The following is a 21,029-nucleotide window of genomic DNA, read 5'->3' as shown; positions in this document are numbered from 1 at the left end:
TGGCCCTGTGCCTTCTCTATTTTTAGATTAGAGGTTTGGTGGAGCATTATGTAATAACATATTAGTAAGAGATTTTGAATAAAAGAGGCATTTAAACAAAATTAACTATCTTAAAGGGTGAGAGGGACACTTTTAATATATTTTGAATGATTTTTGTAGTAGACAAAGTTAGATTTGGAACTGTAAAAAATTGAACGTATTCTGAATCCACTTTAACTTGCTGGGTTTAAAACTATTCAAGCAACTAAAGCTTTCAAATGACTCTGAATTTTCATCAATACTAGATCTTCTCTTTCAGGTCTTGTCTGCTACAATGAAACGTTTGGGTGCAACTATCTCATCGTTACTATACCACCAGTGGAAGTGTTTGTGTAGACAGGGGCATACACACCACCATCTCACTTAGCCTGGTTGGGGCAGGCTTAGAGAACATATTGGCAAAAATGCTGGTGTCTTATTTACCCTGTAACTCACCCCATTATTACCACTAATGAAATTGTATTGGTAGCACTGAATGATTCCCAGTCTAACACAGACACAACCCTTTTATATTTTCTGCTCCTGGACTCTTCAGTAACTAACCCAACCTTAACATTCTCCATCAGCTTTCACTGTCTAAGGAGTAAGTTCAATAAAGACAGAAGGCAGATAGCACTCTTCCTTCTGACACAAACACTGCTCACTACATTTCTCCTCAAACTCCCAACTGATAAAACTAAACCCCTGGCAATCATCAAAAAACACAAGAAAACCCACCATTATAGTGGAAGAAAGGTTTTTTTTTTTTTCTTTGAGGGAGAAATAATAGACCAGAACAAAAAAGTAGACAAGAAGATCTGAGGGCATAAGAAAACGTGAAGATTTTTAATTAAGGGTTTTTTTTTAATCACATGAACTTGGTGGCTACTTAGGAAGGTGGGGGGTTAGAGAAAAAATTTCCTCTTTAAAACATTGTTGAGGAAGAATAGCACAGGGCCTTGTTAAAAAAAAATCTGAGACACACAGAGGACATCTTAGAAAAGACAGAAAGTCCTGCAACAATATTATACAAGGATCTAGAACAAGAAGAAATAGACTTTGCAGAAATCAGAGAGAAAAGGAACTGTAAAAGAAAGCAATGATATGACTTAGAATCAGATAAGAAGTAAGGAACCAAAGCATAAGAACTGAATAAAAAACAGAAGGGGCAGGATTCTAGAAAGAGAAGGAAAAAGAGACAAGACAAATAGGAGAGTGATTTAGCAGTAGTATACAAAACACAGACATACCCTCCTTAATGACATTCTAGGTCCTATTAACTCCCCTTGAGCCAGGGCTGTCTTCTTACAAGAATTTTTTCCCAGCATGCCTTTATAGGGGTCAGCCCTTTAAATCTGACAGAGCCAAGCAGCTGCAGTCCTAAACAAGCCACTTTTGTAAGTGCTTACTACATCTCCTTCTTCTAGTTCATAAGAACTCTTGATTCTTGTTGTGGTTTCCCTTGGTTTTCCCTTTCCTGTTGCTGAGGAGATGGGTACATCCTTATGCCAAACAAGCAGGGTGGAACTGGAACAATATTCTACAGCTATAAAAAGTGACTGCTGACTCTCTAAAGATACAAACTCTGGATTTCGGCTTGGGGAGAAGGTCTATGCACTGCTCTTTGCAACCTTTTAAAATTTGAAGACTTTTGAATAGGGCTTATATTATTTGCTTGGTTGGTTTTTGCTTCTTTCCTAGTTCTAGATGCCATGTATGACTTGTAAATAGCTCTGTTAAGGAAAATATTTGTAGACTGTGTTTCTTAGGTATTTTACTACTCACTTGCTGGCTTTTATTGTTAAAACGGTGAAAAAAAAGGAATGTATTGATTGTACTTACTTCTACACTTGTTTGTGATTTAAACCCTTGAGAGGGAAACTTTACAGAGTGAGAGTTCAAACTTCTTTGTTTGCTTTATTGATTCCTTCAAGGTCAGACTTTTAGCCTGTGTTCAGATTGGGCTGCAGTGGTATGGAGAATATGTAAATCTCTTCAGCAGCTGTAGGAGCCACCAAGCTTTCTAGAATCTAGCCCTGGTGTGACTGGGAAAGCAGCTATGGGGAGCCATGTCCTCAGCAGCCGGGCTCTCACTGCCTTTGCTTTGTAGCATCTGTTGCAGAGTCACCCCACAGCAGACTATGTAGAGGAGGGCAAACTGAAAAAAGTCACTTGCTGAAATCGCTTCAGTGTGAAGATAAATTGGCTGAATATGGGCCCTGTTTTGGGGAAGCTGAAACACCTCTGTGATCTGCACTAGAGCTCAAAAATAGGGTAGTTCCTCTGTGAAAGGTAATGGCTCTGTAGCTCCTCTCCCTTATACAGATTTTGCACCATTCTAACTTCACTATAAGAGTGAGGAAAATCACACCCAAAACCCTGGATTGCACATTTCTGAAACCCAAGATGAGGACTTTGAGAACTGATGAAGAGGCTGAGAATAATGAAAGTGCTGACTGGATTTTGGTATTTGATTGAACAATTGCAACATGAATGTAATGTTCTTTTCACTAGAGACTCTTGAGTTAAAAATAGAAGAGTTCTGCTAAACTCTCTGTTCTGTGGGAGCTAAGGCACCTTGCAGGATCAGGCTCATGATGCCTTTGGCAATCAGTGCTGTGGGGGGGCCTCCTCACTGCTACTTCTGGGAACAGCAAATAGAAATTCCATTGGGCAAGTTTTCCTGCCAGGCCTCCATGAGCCACATTATCTTATTCAAGTTCCACTGTATGTATCAGTGTCTTAAAAAAAAATGAGGCAAATGTTTGTCTACCTATGAAGAGGAGTTGGATCTTCTAATATAATTTTTTTCTTCTGGGATCTCAGAATTTTAATCATTGCAGTACTTACGTAAGTGTTTTACTGGATATAATTTGATGTCTCTGCCTAATGTATTTGGACTCTAAATTGTGTAAAATTACATTTTTGTCTTCTCCAAGAACACAGGACTTTATGGACCATTATCACATTGTTCTTTTCTCCTCCTTCTGTCCTTTCTGAATTAATTTCATTGTTTATCTATAATGGACCCTCTACAGACCATATTATATTTTCTTTAGTATTCTATATATATAGTATTCTATATCTTTAAATGGGAACAAATGATGAACAGCATTGATTCATTATTCAGGGATTCAGACCCGAAATATCTTTCCAGTTTAGGGTTCTTATTCTAATACAGTGATGTGCTTTCTGTTAATATTTTCTTTTACTGTGTCATGCAAGGTGATCTATTTAACTTAGTATTTTGATATTTGCCTGAGTAATTTCCTGTGAAAAAGCTATATTTGAAAAAAAAGAGGACTAGGGATCTTTTAAAGTGCTCCTAGTCTTTAGATCTGTAGCATTTTCCTTTGTAGCATTAATTTGCTGTTACAATATACAGCCCATAGGGTATGTAATGTCCTCAGTCAAATGATAATATTTCAGTCATAACAACTGAGCCTTTCTCAAATGTCATGACATTTGAAAAAAATTATTTTATCTGAACATTAACAAATATATTATCTGTTTTTATTGTAAGTTTTGGTGAGGCAACTTATTATTAAGGGTTCTTAGAATAATAAAAATGTAAATATTCTACATGCACATTTAGATTTACTTTATGCATATTTATTTACAAGTTTCATCAAAATTGAAAATCTACTTTTTCATTATCCATTATTGCAAACTTCTGCAAACTCTATCACACATTACTAGCTTTGCCCAAGTCAGTCTTGCTTGAGTTTTTTGCAGAGGTTCTTTAACCTCATTTTACACAATCTGGGCAGGAAAAAAAACATTCATTTTCTGAGTTGTTAATGTGTGATACGGTTTCTTTAAACTTTTCTGAAAGACAAAAGATCTTATGAGAATCTTTTTTTTTTTTGTCCGTCTTTTCTGGAGTCTCATATTTTTTTCCCCAATGCTAAAACAAATCTTTACTAAAATACACTGAGGGCTTGTCTAGTTAGTGTGTGGCAAGCTGCAGTATAAACTAGAGTATGCTAGTTGTCCGTGTACACCCTGCTAGCATGCATTAAAAGTTCTGTAGAACACTTTAATCTATTCTGCTTTACAGGAGTATATTAAAGCACACTAGGGAACGGCATACTAGTGCACTGTAGACTTGCACCCCAGCTTGCCACACACTAACTGTTTTTCTAGACAAGCCCTGAGATTTATGAGCCCAGTTCTTCTGCCACTGATGTTAAGGAAAATGTTGCTTTTCTATTTCAGTGGGGAACAGCAACAGGCTGTACAACAACACCTTTGTTAGTAAATGGACCCTACTACTCATTAAATGGTTTTGGGTACACCTAGCCTATTACAGTTTTAGCTGTTTTAAAACACATTTAAATAGAAATGTTTTAGCTAGGGACTCTGAGATTTGAAATGGAGAAGAAGAATGGCTTTGTGGTTAAGGCAGTGGACTGGTATTCAAGAGAACTGGGTTCAGTTGTGCTACCCACTTTCTGGATTACCCTGGGCAAGTCCCTTAATCATTATGTGCCTCAGTTCCCTATCTGCAAATGGAGATGATGATAATACAGTATTAACTTACCTTGGATTAGTGTTGTGCATATAAATAAATTGAAGTTGGTGATAATGGGGGCCATATCATCACTTAGGGAGACTTGGTAGTGAAAATATTTAAAACCAATTTTCAACCATTTAACATATCTTGCTTTTGATAAGAGAAAGCATTTCTGTCTATCACATGTGCTGAATATTTACCCCTCTTCCTTTAAAACTGTATCTCTGTGTCTTTCTCAAAGCTTCCACCAACACAGCTCTTTATTCGAGTAACAGATGCCAAGTTTATGTAAAAGCTAATTCCCCTTCCCCCAGTTGACCCACTTATGGTATGTATATTACAGTGATCCAATAACCATCCAGCCAATGCATGCTCTCACTCTTTTTTGAACAGTGCCCTACAAATTCTGCAATCTTACTATGATGTAGTCCACATACAAGGGATTATTTCCGTGAATCACAGTACTTATAGCATTGCTTAAAGAAAGTATCTGTGTGTCACATTTGTCTAATGTTGTTTTTTTCTTTAATTATCTTGCTTTATACAAATCAGAATGACCGAAGAAGATCTCCACTTTATACACACAACTGAAAATGAACTACTTTCACCATCTGATGTTAGAGCAATAACTTCCTTGACATTTGCATGGATGTGACTCAGTTATGTAATCTGTTCCAGACTAAGATCACTTTAACATTGTTCAATTGTTTTGCGGTCACTACTTCGGCTGTCTCCTCCTATATGACGCTTATTATTAGAAAAATGAGCAATTACCGAGACCGTCTCGTCCTCTGCCGGTACAGTTGCTGCGGCTAGTACTGCTGTTAGTGCTGCTGCCCGGGCTGCCTTCCTCATTGCTCTCTGAGTCTGCAGGTTGGTAAAGTAGTTGACAGCTGCAAACTCGATAAGTGCAGAGAAGACAAAGGCAAAGCACACAGCTATGAACCAATCCATGGCAGTAGCATAAGACACCTTGGGCAAAGAGTGGCGGGCACTGATGCTTAAAGTGGTCATTGTTAGAACTGTCGTAATCCCTTTAAAATAACAGAATGAAAATCAAGGTATTAGGATTTTGCTTATATCCATATTGCTTACAAATTGTTATACATCTGTAGATTACACTTCCTGTTGTTTCATTACTGTGCTCCCTCTCATCTGATTAACAGATTGCAAAGTACTCCTTGTGCTTCAAATAGTTCATATTTGTATATCTAATCATAGTGAATAAGCCACCCTGGACTGTATGTCTTATTTGAAAATGGTACACAAATGTAAAGTTTAGATACCCAGCTACTGAGTAGGGATTCTTTCTAGAATGATGCTAAAACATGGACATAACATGCCTGGAAGCACCACTTTCTAGAGAAGGTATTTGCAGGAATGACATGAGGACCACACATGGCAATTCCCCTATAAGAAGGGAAGCGCTCAGATTTCAAAAACCTATTTTATCTATAGGTTAGTGAGCACCATCTATTGCTGTAATCCAGGTTAAAATACTATAATTTAGTGACATGTAATGTCAGCATCCTTCTCCCTCCTCCCCACCACCTTTGAGGTTACATTAGATGAACATAAGATGTCATACAGAATTCATGGGAATTCTGCATGAAGACCAGTGGCATGCTAGAACCCTGAGAACTTTTAGATAAGAACAGGATGTGTCTGAGGAATAGTCCCATATGCAGCATTTTTATTTCTTTGTGGAAAAAAAATTACTGCCTAATTTGATCAAAGTGTTTGTAAGATTCACTAAGATATTTCATACATTTATGAGGACCCCCCAGTTTGCATATTCCTAGAGACTTGTAGGTGTGGAAAACACCATAACCTTTAAGGTCCACATTTGTTCCAACAGAACAAGTCTGAACCTCTGTCTCTTGACCCACATTATGTTTTCCATGTCTTATGGCATACATATGCCTGATTAACCTTCTACTCATTCTTCCTATTTGAAGTGAGAATGGGTTGATCACTCACATATTCCCCACAGATGCCTGATAGAACAAAGAGATTTCATGGCATGCAAGTTTCCAAAATCAATGTTCACTCTTTACTGTGGCAGGTGGGTCTGGGGATAGCATATATTGAAATAAATAGATTGCAGAACACTGCTTCTCTCCTCCCAGTGGTCAGGAAAGGGTGGGTGGGAAGGTAGAAAATGTTATGGTACGTTGTATTGATCATCAGTATGCTATGAATGATGCTGAGCAATGAGAATGCAGTGTCATCACATACTGATGTAACATCTCACTGCAGCTTCTGGACTATGTGAGTTGATTATTTTAGGTTCTCTCTGCAACTCTCTCTCAAGCTGCAGCTTGTCAACTATCTGCAGTTGAGTACCACTGTTCCAATGTCATAACCTAACACGTTTTTAATAAAATGCAAGTAGAAGATTTAAAAAAAAAATAGTATCTCTCATCCCCCAAATCTGGCAGACATTTTTATAACAGGAGTATACATAAGCCTGAGGTATAATTCAATGCCAAAAGTCCATGTCTCACATGTGCACACAAATGAACTTTTCAAGATTACGTATGATGAGATTAGAACATGGTCATGTGCTATTTAGCAATATTTAGTAATGTAATGATGGATTCAGTGTCTGTATAAATACTTATAACTACTGGAATTTAGATATTAGGAATCTGAAAGATTCCTATCAGTGAGGGCTGAATGATTTTAGAAGGTGATTTTCTTGAAATGCTCTGGATTGACAAAATTTGCTTTATCTAGCAGAATGCTAAAATACAGTTGAAAAAAATTGTACAATTGATATTTGCTTATTTTTGGCTCTAATTTTGAATATTTCTCAGTAAGTTTTAAGAGAGATTGGTTAACATAACTGTGTAAAAATTCATTTTATTTCACTACTTTCACAATATAATTTTGCTTTAAGAATCTTTCCACATCTGAGATTTCAATGAATATGCTAGATCAACAGTCAAATTCTGGCTACCAGTGTGATACAAAAACAAGAGAAAGGTGATCATATCTATCTGTGCATAAAATTTTCCATCCTGAACCTATCAGCTAAAATTCATATAGAGGGGACTCTTTGTGAGGACTCTGAGACAGACATGGCATCTGGATGAAGTGGTGACACCAAGAACAGAGTGGGTGTGAGCTAAAGGATAACTTAGAAATACCCATGTTCTTTATTCCACTCCAGGGCAGGAGTAACACATATATAGGGAAATGCATATTGGGAATGCACGGCCCTTTTTGAGTACATAGCAGTACAAAGGAGTACTACTGTACCTGAGATGGTTCTGCCTACCACACTGTTTCTTTCAGAGGGTTCTAGCAAGCAGATCTTTATGACTCCTGCTTCTTCATCTTGGGCTCACAGCATTCCTTATATTTGTAGACTGTAATCTTGCACCCCTTTTTGAGGGATTCAATCTGCTTACAATGTTGTCCCATTTATATAATATTGGAACTGGTTTTAGAAAACTAGCTTTAATCTCCCATCATTAATTTCTCCTTTCCCCCTCTTTAAACCTTTAATTTGGAGAAATTCAGATGACTTTTCTAGTCAAATTCACTTAAATACTAATTATAACATAAGTGTTTTCCAATGTTATACATAATGGGATGTCAGGCCTTCCATTTTAAACCTCTGATTTGTCACTGGGCCTGAAAATTTGCTCTAGGTAGTAAGGAACGGACCCCACAATCATTTTGCAGGTGAAACTCTCTGGAGTCAAGGCAGTTTTGTCTGAATAAAGACTGCAGATTCACACTGTAATGGGGATAAATCCTTCAGTCCTTACTCTGCTGAAACTTTCAGTATAGTCATTGGACTGAATGCCCTGAATAAGGAGTGATGGACTTGGTGGGTTTTTTTATACAAGGTGTCAGTCTTGGTATTACTAATTTTCAGCAAAACTGGCAATGGCATTTTCATTTACTGTGTTTTCTAAGAATATTCCTCTGCTCCTAATTCTGTATTTACTCGTCAGCCTGAAATAGCTCATAAGAGCTGTCATTTCAGATGTTTGTAAATATTTTTTTAAAAAAATCAGTCTGAAGACCTATTTACCCAATAGACTGAGCAGTTCCAAATCATCCATTCAGCCTGTCAGGTGAAGAGTATACATTTCACCAAATATGCCATGATATGTTTCTGATCATCTGTAACTGTTCCATGAACAACACAGTACTGGGAGTTATTACTATGTATTATGATGTCAGATTGTCAGCCCACATTTGTTCTATACACAATGCACTTCAACAGCAATAAAGCACTTTATAATCTATTATATCAACTCAACCTTTATAATCTATTATATCAACTCATCCCAGTACATGATTATTCTTTACAGTTCTGTCTGAATGCTTAAGAAAATAAAAATTAATCTCCAAACTTTCAAAAGTGGCCTCTAATTTTGGGTTTCACGTTTTTGTGTTTTAGGGTGCCCAACTGCAGTTAGGGTTGTAAGAATGAACAAGCACGCACAACTCTATTTCAAGTCAATGAAAGTTGTGTGCGCTTGGCCCTTCTAAAAATTGGGCTCAAGGTGTCCATTGGCTCTAACATGCACATAAGTAGCTGTACGTATATTAATAGTTCCATTGCAGTTAAGTGAGAACCATAAAAAACAATCCTCCTCTCCCCTGAAGTTGGGCAACCAAAATTTTTGAAAATATGACCCTAGATCCTGCAGTCTTAGTATAAAAGGCAAATACAGGAGTTTGGTCTATACAAAGACTACAGGACTGGGCTCCAAGGAACTTACAATAATATACCTAGAGCTGGTTGAAAAATGATCTGGGGAAAAACGCATTAAAATTTACAATTTTTCTCCATTTTTCGCTGTAAATATTTTTGATGAGAATTTTTTGTCCAGCTCTAAGTATACTCCAGTCCTTCTCAACCATTTGGTTGGTAGAAGTTTTGTCTTTGATGTTGATGGGCATAGTACAGGTCCAAAATTAAGAATGAAGTAAACAGAAGAGTCTGAGTTACAAAAGCCAATATATATAAATGAGACATGAGAATCCAAAATATACAACTTGATAGTCCACCCATTAACCCAAGTCATTGGAGAGAGGGAGGCCCAGTGTCATGAGAGACAGGCAGAGAAGAGAGCTTGTGATGGGGTTTCTGTTTGCATTTTGTCACTCTTTTAACATAACTTTTCATAGACTTCTCCAATTTAACACTATACATTTACTTTTCATTAATTTTATAGGTAAACCTTTCTTTGAATCTAAGTATTGGCTTTAACAGAACACAAATCAAGGGAAAACGTCTTTTCTCAAATCTGAATGGTGGATCTTAACTCTGAAATTCTCCGTGCACATATGCCTAGAATGTCTATGGACATTACACAGCAGAAATAGTCAAAACTGACGATGTAAATTTTATGAGAACAGAATTATGTTCCCAGTAGGATTTTTTTAACATTATTGATTTGGTTTCAATATAATTATTTATTTTTGTTCCCTGGGATCCATTAGCTTTTTCTTTCTCTACTTAAAAACAAATTTCCATCACACTACAGTAGCTGTTCAATACTGTGGATTCAATACAACGAATTAATTTCATGGTAAAAACATTAATACCAGCCACAGTTCTTGCTGGAACAGATTCTTTGTTGATCCAAAACACAACTTGAGACAGGACTACAGTCATGGTGCATGGAATATATATCTGAATGAGATAGTAGCCTATTTTCCTTTGCAGATGAAAATAGAGCAGCTGAAGTGAATATTCACCTGCAACAAACAAGCAATGAAAGGCGATGAATAAATGGAATGATGACATGAGCTGTTGCAGAGACTTTAACACAGCATACCAAAAACTGTTCTAGCTGGAACAGACTCCTTATTAATCCAGAAAGACACCTGAGAAAGAATGACTGTCATAATGCAGGGAGTATAAATCTGTATCATGAAGTAGCCCATCTTCCTTTGCAAGTGGAAATAAACTGTCATTATTACGTATTCACCTGTTAGGAGACAAGTATGTCAGCATTATTTTGGCAATATATGAAAGAATGTTACTGGAGTAAACCTTGGAATGTCTTAAATTAATATGCTGTGTTTTGAGGAAAGCAGTGGTGAATAATGGGCCTCCTACTATACGGTAAAGTTTAGCCGATCAATAGAAGCTAAAGTGAATCAACTGAGATAAAGGGAAAAGGTGAATCAGTTATTACTTTGATATGTTATTCTGCTACTGAAAAAGCAGCGTTCCTGGAAGTTGCATTAAACTTTGCCCACCCATGAGCAATATGTTGAAAATCAGTCTTTTGCAGGAAACAAACGAAACTTTTCAGCAATTTTAGTTAGGGGGAGAAGAGTAAACAGTTAAGAGATAAAAACGAGAGCAATTTAGTTGGTTTCCAATGAGTCTTTTATAATGTGTCAATTCTACATGAGGCTATGTCTTACCTGTGTTAGATTTAATTGTTTCACTAGACACTGTTTGTCCTATAAGATCATACTGGAGGAGACTGGAAGATTCTTGTGGTACTTCTACTGAATATAGAGGTCCTTTTTTCCATGTGTAAATGATTTCACTTTTTGGATAGGCGTCTGGGGTATCATGGAGGAAAGAATCGATAGTATTAATTATATTACAGTAGTGCCTAATGGCCAAAATAAATACGATGGCCCCACTATGGTAGGTGTTGTCCAAACAAGGAGACTTGGTCCCTACCATTACAAGCTCTTTCTAATCTAATTAAAATTCAATTCTAATTAAGATTCAGCTCCTGAGCATAACAAATAGGACGGGGGAGAGGAAGGATGAGGGTAAATAACTTCTCCTTCTCAACCTTCCTCTTCCACCCTGGCTCCCATGTAGCTAGCATCTACACAGGACCCTTTTCTCCCATTTAGCAGCATAAGAAGGGTAGACGGTAGTCATGCCCCGGTTGAGAACCCATAACATAGCCTAAGAACATGCCTCAGCTTGAGGGTTTTGAATTATGTTAAGGTTCTTTTTTATTCTAATTTTAAAATTCCCTATCAACTCATAATGCGTTGTGCTCCCTTAATATTTGTCTTGTTTCCCTCAATAAATAAAAGGTGACTCTGTACCCGTGGCCTTTGTATTTGTTTTCCCCCTTTTCTATATAGACTACAACCACCACCCATCTACCTACCATTAAAGGGCCTTATTAATAAACATAAGCAATCACTATGGCTCCCTGGGATGATGGTTCCCCCTTTCCCTGCATAAGCCCCCTCTTGATGTGTATCTGCCACATGTGGTTCTCTGAGACTGTCAGGGCCCTGAGAGTTATCTCACTTACTCTGCTATTGCCCACAGTGGAGGGGTGGTTCCCTCCAGCTGAGGGCAGAAAGTCTGTTGATTGCAAGTGGTCATTTCAGCATATTTCTTCATTCAAAATATACCAGTTTCTTTAATTAGTGAGGGCATGTAATGATAATCTTTCTTCACTGCTAAAACAATAGATTTGTTTAAAAGGTACCAGTATAGACTTGGCTGTGTCAGAATAACAAAAAACAATTCAATTGATAGCCATGAGCTTGCAATGAGATCCACTAGCCTGGATTCCTCTGACTATGCAAAGCCCTGGTCCTAGTGGTATGCATGAGCAGATTCTGTTGTGGAATATGGGCCTATAGTTAGTTATCTCCCATTAAGGACTGCCCTAAGACCCCATTTTCAAGTTCTTAAAGTCACTAACGGGCCCTACATCCTGTTGTTCAAATATGGATATATATTAAAAAGTCCGAAACTTTTACAAAACTTACAGCTCCCAAACTTCAATGGACAAGCATGCCCATCCATAGGGAAGTTTACCAGCCGCATGGGACAATCAGCATTAATGGTCAGTCTAAAATACATTAAAATAAATTGTACTCAGTTCCTTCATTAGCTGAAGAAAACAAGTTGAACGGGAAACAGCACAGTAGCATCTTACCTCATCGTATAAAGAATAGTTCCATTCTGCATAATTCTGAAAAGTTTGTTAGGAGTTGTCATATTATGAGCAATCGACTTTTTTCCATTTCTAAAAAAGGTATCTGGTGTCCAGATCTTACTGACCATTAAATTGTTCAATCTAAGAATTTCAGTTGGCCCACTAAACTTCAACCTCTCATCAGTCCATGTCTGCCGAAAGAAAACATCCATTGTGTATTCCTACAGGAAAACAAATCAATCATAGGTCGTGGCCAACAGTACTGACCTACTATAACTCAGTGGAAGACAACACACATGGTAACCACATTTCATTCACCGCTGCTTAATCGTGTTAATCCTATTATCAAGTAGTTGCTAAAAAAAAAAAAAGCCAGTCTATGAGAAAAAATATCCTATTTTCTTACTATTTTAATAAAGAGCTGCAAATTAATCACTGAACAGATAATTTGATATGAATACAAAGAAAGTTCATTTTGCTCTCACAAAACATTTATGTATATAATTTATTTATATATATAATTCAAACAACTGCAATTATAAGGAGATACAAATGTCTCATTTTATATGCTTTATAACTGCTAAAATAAACTCTCAGTACTTAGTGACAGTGAACAAAAAAGACACCCTAAATATCTCTTATGCAAATTATTTTGCATATTTGCTACAAAAATCTTATACATATTCATTATAGTGTGATTACACAGCTTGTCAAGTTACTTCATAGTACTACTGCAAATTAATGTTTGCAAAAACTTTTTTCTAATGTTCATGTCCAAACTTTTCAAGTAGGTGTGTCTAAAGTTAGTCTCCTAAATCCATATTTAAGCACCTAAATAAGTTACTCAGAAGCCCAAATATAGACACCTAACAGTAACCACCCAAGTTAGACAACATACAGCCACTGTGACTCATAGCTGGAGAGCGAACACCATTTCTAGAATGAAAATATGCTTCATGATTATTTGGGGAGCATGGAAAATGGTTTAGTTTCGATGGTTTAAACTCTTGCTATTGGTTTCTATGCACGTTGGTGTAAACGAATAACTTTTATGGGGGTCTGCAGCTACCTGTATTCGGGTGCCACGCCTTATAGCTTCCACTGCTCTACTGAGAAAAGGAAAAGATTGAGCTCATCAGTCTTCCTGAATTACTCATGTCTTTATTTTACTGTTTCCTAACACGCAGCCCTGCTGTAAAGATATGCATTGTGGCACATATGCCTACAATCTTCTTAACGGTGCTTATGCATCTTTAACCAATCCTTCCTTTCATTCAACGCTCAGCAAATCAACAATTGCTCTCGTCGCTTTAGCTTGGGAAACAAACTTACTGGCAACACATTCCTCTCAAATTTTCCTTGCACGTGCTGCCGAAATTGCACGGCCCGTTAGGTTGACACGATTGTGGAACTAGCTATATGCAACCCAACAGTAAAATGCTCTCTGCTCGGTCCCTCAGAGACAGAGATTGTCAAGAAGATTAAACCTAGTAATCTGCTCTAATGACAGTCCACTCAGATGCCACCGTAATGAATCCTGAAAAACAAGACCAGGGCCAGGGACAAGCGAAGCTCCCGTGCTGGAAAGATCCCAGGGTTTGTGTGGCGAGAATGCCAAAAAGGGAACCGTTCCTGGGGCCCGGGGGTATGTAATGTAGAATGAGTCTTACCATCTCCACGTCTGACACGGGGCCGAAGCTGGTCACATAGATATCCGTTTTGACTTCTGTAACAGCACCTAGCGGACATTCAAACAAGCTCTGAGCACTGCCAGGGGCCGAGGTACAGAGATGTATGCTACCGCCAGGACTGCACTCAACAGCCCGCATACCTACACAGCAACTTGCCTCGGGCAGGAGCGTGGCCCCCCGGGGCACCGCAAAGCTGCAGTTGAGAGAGTTGTTCCCGAGTGCATTGCAAACCAAACGGTGTGCACGCGGGGACCGCTGTTCACGTTGACCTCCTGCTTCTGGATGTCTAAGGTTTTGTGTAAATCAAAAGCAATTGTTTCTCCTGTCAACAGCTCCATTATGAAGGGGTAATTCAGGTGCAAACTTGAGACACATCTATATGGAAGGGGGGCGCGGGCTGGGAGGACACCTTCCACTGGTGTGACTCTCCATAGGAGAAGAGGGTAGGAATCCAGGGCATGGCCCTGTTTCCCTATCTCTAAGAACGATTTACTTTGCAACAACAGATAGGACACAAGAGGAGGGGAGAGCTACAGTTAAAGATACTGGGTTTCCTCTACCTCCAAATCCAGGTCGGAGCCTGTTGTCATATCCATCCAACAACTTATCCAGAATTCGGGTGATGTTTTCAGAGTACAGTTTCCCTTCATCAGTCTGGCTCCCCAGCGCCTTGTCTATACTGCAATTAACACACCAACAATGCCATCATCCAGCCACTCCTTCCCCTTCTGCGCAAAGTCAACGGTTGCTTTTCTTTAGCCAGGGCCGTCAGGGAAACACCAGGAAACGTACACCCCGCCACCCACCTTCTTTCCCCCACTGACTCGACCCCGGGCAGGGGAGTTGGGCTGCTTAGTCTTTGATTGTCTTTAGCATTGCTGAAGAGCTTACTCACCAGATAGCGATGCATATCCAAGAGAACAGCCAAGCCATGCTTCAGCACTGCGGCCAGGACTCCCAGATAGCCTTCCGCCTAGTCAACTGGAGCAAGTTCCAGAGCCCATCTTTCCCCCTCTCCCTGCGGTTTATGAGCTAAAAGTGCAGTTGTGCGGCTGGACTTGGTTGTTTTCTCCCTCTTCTGCTTCCGCACCCTTTTGTGCGTGTGTGTGAGCGCGGTTTGATTTCCACACCGCGGTTCAGCCTCGTCTGGCTGTTTCAGTTGGGGAATTAGAGTTTGAAGGGACGGTGCACGGTCGGAGAGCAGTGACAATAATCGAATAAGGCATTAGGGGAGATTAAAAGGAAGAAATCCACTGCTAGTTTTGGCATGGAATTAGCAGGGACCCGTTAGGAAATCTGGAAAAGCGCTGGCATCTTGCTGATAGAGATTATGTTAGAAATGGCCTCAGCTTTTATTATTTTTGTGGTTCACAGAGAGATTATTATGCAGCTTCTGCATCATTAGAACTTAAAAAAAAAAAATCTACTATTTTCCAGTAGGCTGTTTTCTGACCTTTCCCAACAGATTTAACTGTGACAAGGCCTTTCAACCTATCATAAGGTTTCTTGAATCCCCCATTAATATGTATATGTTCACCCTTCAAAGCTGGTTTTCTTTTTTAATACTGGTCTTTATTGGGGGGGTTGCATGGAACTATTTATACACAGACTTTAAACCAGAGCATTATGAAACATGCTACTTCTGCTAGGATTGGTGCTATCCCATTTTAAATACTAGGGTTTATTGCTAATGTTGTAATGATAGGTATTGCTGATTGGATCATTAAGGGTCCCATTCTTCAATAACTGTGTTAATACAGCCAGTTCTAAAGGAAAGTAAGATCAGGCCTATCTTTCAGTGATATTATTACTTCTTCTAAAGCCACTAAATGATATGGCTAGCATGCATGCATTTAGCCCTGTTATAAATAAAACAACTAGATGTGTTGTCTCCTAATAGTAATAGGCGGGAAAACAAGTCACTGGATCAAAGCAGACTAATTCTTTGTAACATTTTGTTGTTTAAAATACATTTCCTTCACTGAGGCTGTAAGCAAATATATTTAAGTTCCCATTGAGAGACCCAATGCAGTGTGAGTCTATGAGGCTGGTGGAGGTGAATGTTCATGTCACAGCAGAGATCTTTCTTTAATTATATGTAGTCCACCAGTTGATTTGTTTATTAGGTGTGTCCCCCCCTTGAAGTTTTGGGGTCAACCAAAAAGGGTAAAAATGCTCTAAACTATATAATTGCTAACAAAATTAATGATCTATTATCATTCAGAGACCTTTTTGCATGAAATTTTGTGAGAATGGGTCTATCTAACCTATAAACATCACAGTAAGTATATTAAGTATTAAAGAGATTCACTGTATGGAACAGAGAAATCAGAAAATCAAAGCGACTATGCCATGGGGTTTTATTCCCTCTCAGGATCGCTAACCAGGATTCCAGGCCCACCACTTTGAAAGGTCCCCCTATTTCTCTAATACACTTGATTTCGCTGGTGTGTTCGCTACAGCTTTAGTCAGAACATTAAAACTGCATTTAGCCTTTAAACACCACTAATACCCATTTTTAGCAAACATGCTTCCATTAGTATTAAATATGTAAACACCTCTGTCTTAACAATTTTTTTTGGCTCTGCTGTGAGACTTTGTTATAGTCACTGCAGGGCTACTTATATCCCCTGACTTACATCAGGACCACTTCCTGGAATAGTATCTTTTCACCGGCTGCAGAAGGAAAGAAAGCAGTTGCTCCAAAATAAAAGCAAGAGCACCTCCGCAGATTGCTCACACCCTGAGTGTTCAAACAGAAATCATAAAACGAATTGAACCTTGAGATGATGGCTATAGGAGAGGGCATTAATTCTCCAGAAAGGCCTTGTACATATCAACTGAAACTATATCTCACATAAAAAATAGATAAACCCAATTTTGGCTCTTTCTTTTTTTAGTTTATAAGAACAGCTACTTCAAGACAAGGCACTTCCTGGGGATTAATAGTTCAGTGCTGCAGTGCCATTGGCTCCTCCCAGTCACTCAGTAATCCCCAGAAATGCCTGCACCTTGTTCTTATTGCTTAAATAGAGCACACATTTTCTTATTAACCAAATCAAGTACTGCAATATAGAGTTCTCTTCAGTCCAGTTCAAAACAAGGCTTTTAATGCACAAAGTGGAAGGACAAGGCCACTCAGCGTGGGTCAGGACATGAGTCAGATGAAGGGGAGAATGCTTTCTCCAGAAATTGGACATGATTAGTAGTCTGGCTTCTTGATCCAATCCTGCTGTGTCCATATGGCAGGAGCTGCCAGCAGGTTTCTCGATTAACTCTCCATTTTTCTGCGGGAGCCAAACTCCATTTGGTCCCCTTAAGAGACCATCACTGCTACAGATCGTATACTACCTCAGTATATTTAATTCATTAACACAGTTAGACCAATGTCTTCCAGTGTGGCTGCTGACTTTGGGTGCATCAGTTTCATATGCCTAGGGCCTGAGTTTTCAGAAGTCCTGAGCACCCGTGACTGATGGAATTTGGTGGGGGCTGCAGATGCTAACTTTTGAAAATCAGGCCTAAGGCATCCCCATGTTGGTCCCCACAACACTGAGACACCCCAAATTGGTGCATACTTTTGGAAAATTGGTTTTAGGTATGTCCATCATATAGAAAAATTATTAGATCACTTATTTGGTCAGAAATATTTGTATGCAACATGTGAGCAAACTAAATTAATTAAAATCTTATGAGATAAATTTCACTGGGCATAATTTCACATGTCTCTCTATTTCAGGCCAGGATAGGTAAAGGCAAAGAGAAGGCTATGGATGGAGACAGAGTAGACAGTCAAAAACATCTCAGTATTTGACAGAGAGAGAATTCAAATTACACAGTGATTTTAGCCCAAATTTGAAACTCCTCCTCACATGGACTATCCTTAATCATATGAGCCATCCCATTGACTTTGATAGTTTATTTGTGTGAGTAAGGTCTTCTCATGTGAGTAGTAGTTGCAAGATGAGGCCCTACTTTAGTAGTGCTGCCTGGAGGAGCATTTCCTTGTTTTGACTGGCATGCTAGAGGAGGAAATGCTGTTATAATCTTTAGCTCAGTGTTTAGGGCAGGGCTTGCCAGGGTTGAGCCCTGGCACCTCTAGGCTTGCCAGTTCATATCCCCAGCACCTCTGGGCTTGCCATGTCAGTTATAAAAGTAAAAAAGCTGCTTGAGCCCTGGCACCTCTTTCATTACAAATTAAGCACTGGGTGGGGGCACTCACCCAGGATGTGGGAGAGCTGGGATTGCTTACCTGATGTAGCGCTGGGGTTTGAACTCACATCTCCCATTTCTCAGAAAGTGCCCTGGGGCTGTGGGGTATTCTGGGGTGGATGTTTCTCAGTCTTGTCTGTTGACTCTGTTCCACTTTGTATAAATAGTCATTGGAGCAGGGACATGAACAGGGGTTTCCCACACCCCAAGTAAGTGTTCTAACCAAGAGGATACAGCATTATTCTCTGGGGCCTTCTTTGGCCTAATGACTATTTAATTAAGGGAGCCAGTGGCACCACCTCCTCCATTTTTACAAGAAAAGGCTTATGTGCCAAACTCTAGCAAAGAGTTCCTGGCTGTGAATACCAAGCAGAGATAGGCACTTCCTTCTGACTTGGACTTAAGTGCCTAAATCCCTCTGAGGAGTGGGCCTGAGGCCTCACCCTTCTCCTCTCCTGTTGGTTAGGTCAGGCAGCTCTTTGCTCAACTTGTTGGCTTTTGTGGATCCTATTCTTAGTTGCATAACTCTCCCATGCACTCTGTAGGGAGCCTGGGCATCTGCTGTGCTGTCCACTAGGCAACAGGGTGCCTAAAGTTAGGCATTGCAACTTAGAGAATAGGTCCTTCCCACGAATGGCCCTTCCCACGATGCTTCCATTTTATGGGCCTGGAGCGCCTTTAAGACCATGACCTGGTCTCCTACTTTGAAGGAACGCTCTCTGGCATGTTTATCATACCAGGCTTTTTGCTCTTTTTGAGCATCCTGTAAGTTTTCTCTAGCAAGGGCTAAAGAGGTTCGGCAGGTGTTTTGTAGGTTGGTTACAAAGTCCAGAATGTTAGTTCCTGGAGAAGGTGTAAATCCCTCCCATTGCTGCTTCACCAACTGCAATGGCCCCTTAACCTCACGGCCATATACAAGTTCAAATGGGGAAAACCCTAAACTGGGATGTGGTACAGCTCTGTAGGCAAAGAGCAACTGCTGCAATACTAGGTCCCAATCATTGGAGTGCTCATTTACGAATTTACGTATCATGGCCCCCAAAGTTCCATTAAACTTCTCCACCATGCCATTTGTTTGATGGTGGTAAGGAGTGGCAACCAAGTGATTTACCCCATGAGCTTCCCAAAGGTTTTTCATAGTTCCTGCCAGGAAATTAGTCCCTGCATCTGTGAGGATGTCGGAGGGCCAACCTACCCTGGCAAAAATGTCTGCTAGTGCCTGGCACACACTTTTAGCCCTGGTGTTGCTTAGAGCTACTGCTTCCGGCCATCGGGTGGCAAAATCCATGAAAGTCAGTATGTACTGCTTTCCTCTGGGTGTCTTTTTCGGAAAAGGACCCAGAATATCCACAGCTACTCGCTGAAATGGAACTTCAATGATGGGGAGTGGCTGGAGAGGAGCTTTGACCTGGTCTTGGGGTTTTCCCACTCTTTGGCACACCTCATAAGACTGGACATAGGTAGAAACATCCTTGCCCATTCCCTCCCAGTGGAATGATCCCCCCAAACGGTCTTTGGTCCTGTTCACCCCAGCATGGCCACTAGGGTGATCATGGGCTAAGCTCAAGAGCTTGGCCCGGTATTTAGTTGGAACTACCAACTGTCTCTGAGGATGCCAGTCTTCCTGTTGTCCACCAGAAAGAGTTTCCTTGTATAAAAGTCCTCTTTCTACAACAAACCTGGATCGATTAGAAGAGCTGAGAGGCGGTGGGTTGCTCCGTGCCGCCATCCAAGCTCTCTGGAGGCTTTCATCTGCTTCCTGTTTGGTCTGGAACTGTTCCCTTGATGCTGGAGACATCAGTTCCTCATGGGATTGTGGACCTAGGCTTGGTCCCTCTGGAAGTGATATAGGGGATGGAGCTGTTTCTGTTGACTGTGAACCGCTCTCCGCTGGTGCACTATGTTGGGATTCAGGCTCCGGCTGAGCCTCTTGTGTAGGGTTATCGGCTGCTGCCAGTTCAGGTTCGGTGGGGCCCTCTGGTGTTGAGGTTGCAAGTACTGGATTCAGTGCTGACACGGGGTCTGGTGTTGGTTGTTCGGCTGGTTCCGGTTCTGGGACTGGTTCCGTCTGGGTCTCTGGGACTGGATCCACTACTGCTGTTGCAGACATTGGCCTGGGGTCCAGGTCCATCACCTCTGACTGGGTCCTGATAGAAGTTTCCGGAACAGAGCTAGGCCTCACGGCTTGTTTAGCCTGGCTGCGGGTGACCATTCCCACCCTCTTGGCCTGCTTCACATGATTGGCCAAGTCTTCCCCCAACAGCATGGGGATGGGATAATCATCATAGACTGCAAAAGTCCACATTCCTGACCAGCCCTTGTACTGGACAGGCAACTTGGCTGTAGGCAAATTGAAAGAGTTGGACTTGAAGGGTTGAATCGTCACTTGGATCTCTGGGTTGATTAAATTGGGGTCCACTAAGGAAGCATGGATAGCTGACACTTGTGCTCCGGTGTCCCTCCACGCGGTGACCTTCTTCCCGCCCACACTCACAGTTTCCCTCCGCTCCAAGGGTATCTGGGAGGTATCTGGGCCTGTGGACCTCTGGTGTGATTCCGGTGCAATGAACTGTAATCTGTTGGGGTTCTTGGGGCAGTTGGCCTTTACATGCCCCAGCTTGTTACATTTAAAACATCGTCCAGCTGACGGGTCACCGGGGCGAGGTGGGTTGCTGGAGAACGGGG

The 21,029-nt window shown here is 40.3% G+C and overlaps 1 protein-coding gene across 7 annotated transcripts in view; it reads right to left on the bottom strand.

Moving 5' to 3' along the window:
- Positions 1 to 15,407, bottom strand: part of GABRA6 (gamma-aminobutyric acid type A receptor subunit alpha6) — a 31,487-nt gene extending 16,080 nt beyond the window's left edge. Inside the window, exons 1-8 of one of the 7 annotated variants that reach the window (XM_078854029.1) lie at positions 15,028 to 15,407; positions 14,693 to 14,811; positions 14,112 to 14,179; positions 12,442 to 12,662; positions 12,272 to 12,354; positions 10,940 to 11,083; positions 10,342 to 10,494; positions 5,309 to 5,568 (exon numbers count right to left, since the gene is read on the bottom strand). In XM_078854029.1, the coding sequence (XP_078710155.1) occupies positions 5,309 to 5,568; positions 10,342 to 10,494; positions 10,940 to 11,083; positions 12,272 to 12,354; positions 12,442 to 12,662; positions 14,112 to 14,179; positions 14,693 to 14,811; positions 15,028 to 15,065 (1,086 nt within the window). In that variant the 5' untranslated portion in view covers positions 15,066 to 15,407. Of the gene's footprint in view, positions 1 to 5,308; positions 5,569 to 10,341; positions 10,495 to 10,939; positions 11,084 to 12,271; positions 12,355 to 12,441; positions 12,663 to 14,111; positions 14,180 to 14,692; positions 14,812 to 15,027 lie in introns of those variants that run through there. The other 6 variants (XM_073355905.2, XM_073355904.2, XM_073355906.2 and 3 more) reach the window with 6 other exon arrangements.
- Between the last annotated feature and the right edge of the window lie 5,622 nt (positions 15,408 to 21,029).

The sequence above is a fragment of the Lepidochelys kempii genome, chromosome 8, assembly GCF_965140285.1.
Source record: "Lepidochelys kempii isolate rLepKem1 chromosome 8, rLepKem1.hap1, whole genome shotgun sequence".
Lineage (NCBI taxonomy): Eukaryota > Metazoa > Chordata > Testudines > Cheloniidae > Lepidochelys > Lepidochelys kempii.
This window is presented reverse-complemented; position numbering and strand designations above follow the sequence as displayed.